General features: G+C 45.2%; 1 protein-coding gene across 2 annotated transcripts; it reads right to left on the bottom strand.

Annotated features, from left to right (window-relative positions):
• Window positions 1-902: 902 nt before the first annotated feature.
• Window positions 903-5227, bottom strand: LOC143837047 (uncharacterized). Of its 2 annotated transcripts, none has more exons than XM_077336468.1 (4): window positions 5105-5227; window positions 3441-3552; window positions 2010-2120; window positions 903-1205 (listed from the first exon to the last, which is right to left on the bottom strand). In XM_077336468.1, the coding sequence occupies exons 2-4, from the start codon at window positions 3487-3489 to the stop codon at window positions 1030-1032; spliced, it is 336 nt and encodes a 111-aa protein (XP_077192583.1). In that variant the 5' UTR covers window positions 3490-3552; window positions 5105-5227; the 3' UTR covers window positions 903-1029. The 2 variants fall into 2 exon arrangements, with proteins under 2 accessions (XP_077192583.1, XP_077192584.1); XM_077336469.1 differs by lacking the exon at window positions 5105-5227 and adding an exon at window positions 4456-4653.
• Window positions 5228-5556: the final 329 nt, after the last annotated feature.

A 5556-nucleotide genomic window follows, 5' to 3' on the forward strand; every position in this document is an offset into this window, starting at 1 on the left:
TTCAGTGTATGGTCTACTAAGATTCCTAAATCTTTTTTGCACATGCTACTGCCAAGACAAGCCTCCCCCATCTTATATTGATGTATTTTGTTTTTCCTACACAAATGCAGAACTTTATATTTGTCCCTATTGAACAAGAATGTCCAAATATTGATCTTGCTTGGAGAATCTCTCTCTTTGGCACAGTTGTCTGTGATGCTGGATGTTTGACCTAACAAAAGAACAAAATGTCATTCATCCAGCCTTAGCCCCTGACCCAACACAGAGAGCCAGTTTGATGTGGAGAGCCAGTGTGGTGTGGTGGTTAGGAGTGCGGACTTCTAATCTGGCATGCCAGGTTCGATTCTACAGTCCCCCACATCCAGCCAGCTGGGTGACCTTGGGCGCTCGGCTTCACCAACCTCACAGGGTGTCTGTGGTGGGGAGAGGAAAGGGAAGGTGATTGTAAGCCGCTTTAAGACTCCTTTGGGTAGAGAAAAGCAGCATATAAGAACCATTTCTTCTTCATCATTATCATTCCATTGGTAGCATGTACATGTGATTAAGGTAGCTGAGAGGTCCTTGTAATGTCATCAGATTATGAACTGATGCTAGGGTTGCCAGCTCTGGGTTAGGAAACACCTGGAGACTTTGGGGGGTGGAGTCAAGAGTGGGTAGGATTTAGGGCAGGGAGGAGCCTCAGTGGAATATAATGCCATTTTCTCCAAGGGAACTGATCTCTGTCTCTTGAAGATCAGCTGTGAAACTGGGGATCCCGCAGTCTTTCCTGAGGACTGCCGTCCCTAATTCATGCCAACTTTTCCTTTACTTACTTTGTCTGCACAAGTAGACTTAGAGACAACCAGTCCTTATTCACACCCTGACCAAATACGAAAAGACAAATTCCAGATTGCAGCTCCGTGTCAATTCATCCTTTTTATTTGTTTTGCTCGCTAAAAAAGCCATTAGGGGCCTGATCTCTTTAAAAGGTCGAGTGGTCAGGTCGAAAGGAAAGGCATTGATGGCTCCCTCAGCTCTTCAGGAGGTGCGCTAGAAGAGGAACTTGATCAGCAGAAGTCCTGAGAGTGCCAGGAGTAGAGATGCTGAGGCAGAAGGGGCCTTGCATGTGACTTCTTTGATGGTACCTCCGCTGAATGTTCCTTCATCTTTCAGTAGTTCACAGGCTTTCTTGGAAAAGCAAAGCTTGGAAGTAGTTGTTGTCCCACCTGGATTTGAAAAAACAAAAATAAGAGGTTAAGGGGGTCCACTGATCCCAGCAAACAGAATCCCAAGAAGTTTATCCATTCAACTGATGTCCCACCTTTCCTTTGTCATACTCCAGGAATGGAGGCATGACTCACATCACAGTCCCATCCACACTTGGCTATCCCCTCTTTGATCCCCTCTAGAAAGCAGCATTTTCTTCTGTTTCTTTGACCTTTTTTTTCTTTGGTGGGGGTGGGGGCGGGATCCCCCAATGGCTTCATCCCATGGGAATTTCATTCCAGTTGGGTGGAAAACAAATGAAACAACCCCCCATAAGTGGTAACGTATTCACCATTAAACCACAAGAAAATGTAAGAAGTAGGGGGAAATAATTCAAACAGGAACAATAGACTGAAACAAACCAGAATCTTTTTACTTTAACTGGCTGACACTATGCAAAAGAAACAGGGACTAAACTGAGATCCATCTGTTTCCAAGCACACCAAACAGCTGAGCCTGAAGCTGGGCCTGAAGCTCAGCTGTTCGGTGTACTCTTCCCTTGCCCAGACCCTTCCCAGGTAGCGCACAGACAAGAGTCCACCAAACAGCTGGGCCTCAGGTGTGCTCTTTTCTCCCCCAGCCCCTCCAAGGTGTTCCTGGGTGCGGCAGAGGACCTGGGCAGGAAGGATGACATGTCCTTTAAAAAATGATGTATATTGTTGGACACTGTTCAAAAGAGGGGCATGTGTTGCAAAATATTTTAGGAGTCACACGAGTACACACTTTTCATTGGTGCTGATGGGTCAAGGTTCCATTCCACTCACCTGCTGCTGTCGTAACGGTCATACAGGTGTCTAGGCCATCAAGACAAGTCTGCTTCGAGCCACTGCAGCTGTTCCCTTCACTTGAGCATGTTTCACACTCCAAAGAGGCACCTGTGAAGGGAACAGAGAGAGTCTTACAAGGCATATGGGATCGAGAGGCATCTACATTAATTAGCAGCAGAAGAACATGAATGCCATATACACATCAAACCCTCTAAAACAGCTTTAAATTCAGAAAATGCTTTTAATGACTTTTTTTCTTCATTTCTTCCATTTTTTCCCCCAGACCTTCTCATCAAATGAACTTGACAAGTGATGAAGCCATGTATGGGAAACAATGGACATAGAAGGGGCCTCGACACGATTCTACAGGCCAGTAAAAGATTTCTGAAAAAGGTATTTTTCCACTTGTACCCACCATGCCTAGGGAATGCTGGGCAGCTCATAGCATTCATAAGGAATAAGACAATTAAAGCAACATGCAAAGTCCTAAGATCTATACATTCCAGAAGGGCCGCCACTTTTTCTCTAGCAAGAGAGGGGTAGATAAAATGCATGCTTCGTAATGAGTTGGTGGGTATTAGACAATGTTTTACGTGCTTTAGGCAGGGAAGACAGAATTTTTGCTCTTATTCCAAGGCTGCAACTATAACCCTGATGGAACTGCTGTCTTATAAGCCCTGTGGAACTCTCTTGAGTTCTTGCAGTGCCCTGATCTCATTGGGTCGGGTATGCCCCTAAACTAAGGCAGGGCTGAAAAGGCCCTCACCCTGACTGAGGCCAATTTGGAGCCAGGGCTCTTCAGCAAATTTTGCTCATTGGATCATAAATTCCTTGGTGGGATATGGTGGAGGAGGCAGACTCCTTGTGTTCCTCCGTAAACTAATTCAGATAGTTTTCCATCTCTGCAGTCTTGTTTACACCTCATGAAAAACAGGACCTCTTTGACCAACTTGGCCAAATTTTCGTTGATTTTCTTTCAAAGCCTGTTGTCAGTTTGGTTCATTCTCTGCTGCCCTCTCCCCGAAAAATATTTTTCAGTGACTGGGCTAAGAGAGTTCTCTTGCTTTCAGTAGAGCCCAGAACCTCACTAAAATGAAGTTCTCACGGCAAAAATCCCTGAAAAGGGTCAAGAGTGGTCTCAGCCAAAGGCGACTGGGGCAGGTGCCATAGGGTCTAGCAGAAGGGTTCTTGAGGAGTCATGACCAACAAGCTATACTGGCCGCACCTCACTGCCCAGCTCTCACAGGAAGCTAGGATTGTGAGGGTGGAGGGTGGAAACGGGGGAGCTGAATTGTGTCCGGTAATACCATGAGCCACTGTGGTGCAGGGATTAAGAACAGCGGACTCTAATCTGGAGAACAGGGTTTGGACTCCTTTTCCTGGGATATAACTGAGCAGGGTCTCAGCTACTAACAGCTGTAATACTACCTGAAGGGAGAAGCAGAAAGAAGAGGAAGAGCCCGAAGAAGATTTCCATGGTGATGGGAAGTGCACCAGGTAAGGAGGAGTGCAAAAACTCTTTCTTCGGTAACTGAAGTGCCTGCAAAGATATTATCATTGTTAACCAAAACTGTATTTCCTGGGGTTTATTCCCTTATTCCCTTTATAATACAGCAAGACATCTTCCAGTCTAGCTGGTGTTTATTTTACTGTGTACCTTGCATTGTATCCAAAAATGTGTGTCAAAAAGTAGACCTCTGAGGAAGACCCAGTGTGGCTTGAAAGACATCCAGTCTAATGCCTAAGACACTATGGTGCATATGATATTTTTTTCAAGAATGGCCTATGGGCTTTGTGTGTATTTTTATCCGTTGTCTAAATTGTACAGACATCCTGCTTTTCAGGACATGAAAAATAACATCACAATACTGAAATAACCATCTTTGGACCCAAGGGAACCTGCCAACTACTGCCCTGTCTTGCACCCAGACTCATTAGCCAGATTTCTGGAAGCAGTGACAGGATGGCTCAAGCAGAGCCATCTGAAACTCAACTCATTGAAGATAGCGGTCCTATGGTTCCGTAGAAAGGGTCCAGGGAGAAAGCATGATAGCCCTGCCTGGATGGGATGCAACTATCAGTGGCACACTCAGCCAGAAATTTGGATGTGACCTTTGATGCCTCCCTTTCCATGGAGGAACAGGTCACAAATGTAGCAAGGCCGGTGTTCTTCCAGCTTCGCCAAACTAAGCTACTGGCACCCTCCCAGGCACCTGAATACCTAGCCACAGTGATCCAGGAACAGTCACCTCTAGAACAGATTTCTGCAACTCGCTCTCTGCATGCCAACCCTTATCCCTGCTCTGGAAACTGCTATTGGTACAGAAGGCATCAGCCAGGGTCCTCAAAGGAAAAATCTGGAGGACCACATCTGGCCCACACTCCAACATCTGCACTGGTTATTGATTGAATTCCAGATCAGGCTTAAGGTCTTGGTAATCACCTTCAAGGCCATATGCAGTTTGGACCTTGCATACTTGATGGACCACCTCTCTGAATATGCCCCGCATTCCACTCCATATATACCAACAAACTGAAGATCCATGACCATCCTGGCTTCCACTTGGTGGAACAAGCTCCCAGACAAGATCAGGGCTCTGCCAGAACTGGAACAGTCGACAGGACCTGCAAAATGGAGTTCTTCTGCCAAACCATTGGTTGAGGCCAAGAGGGCCACACCAACCCAGAAGCCCCCTCCCAATGACCAAATACCAGCAATTGCACAACAAACAGAATCATAAGGCAACTCCTGACCTGGCCAACATCAAATGAAAGCAGCACTCACAGGTGAATAGTCAAAAGTTAAGTGTTATACAGTTATGACTGTAAAATGCTATTCAAAATGTTAAGTTCAGAAGGACTGATATATTTCCTGGTATTGTTATGTTAATACTATATGTATAAAGCTCTATTCTCTGTAATGTACTAGCATCACACCCTACTGCTAGCTACAAACTTTGTTGTAAACTGCCCTGATCCTCAACGGAGGACAGTATAGAAATTTAACAAAATAAAAATAAAATAAAATAAGATACTAAAAACCCAGGTACTTAGTGCATAAAGTTAAAAGTCAAATCTCCAACCATACATACCACTTAACCAGGAGCTCTCAATGGCTACCAAGGCTCTTGACTGGCTCCAAACTTGAACTAATATCAAAATAACTGTGCAAATGCATTTTGTTGCTTCCTTGCATTTCCTGCTTGTTACATTGGTTACAGACTCTGCAGCCAGCTTGCTTCAACTTCCTTAATTTCTCAATTCACTGGAAATTTGGGCATGATCTTCGACACTTCCCTTTCAGTAGAAGTGCAGATCATTCAAGTAACCCAAATGGTGTTTTCCACCTTCATCAGGTTAGGCTACTAATCCCCTATCTGGCCCTGGAGCACCTAGGCACAGTGATCCTTGTGATGATAACCTCCAGATTAGACTTCTGCAACTTGCTCTACGTGGGCCTACGCTTGTCTCTGACCCAGAAATGGCAACTGGTACAAAATGCAACTGCCAGGGTCCTCACCAAAACACCCTAAAAAGTCCACAT

This window comes from Paroedura picta, chromosome 5, assembly GCF_049243985.1.
Source record: "Paroedura picta isolate Pp20150507F chromosome 5, Ppicta_v3.0, whole genome shotgun sequence".
NCBI classification, from domain to species: domain Eukaryota; kingdom Metazoa; phylum Chordata; class Lepidosauria; order Squamata; family Gekkonidae; genus Paroedura; species Paroedura picta.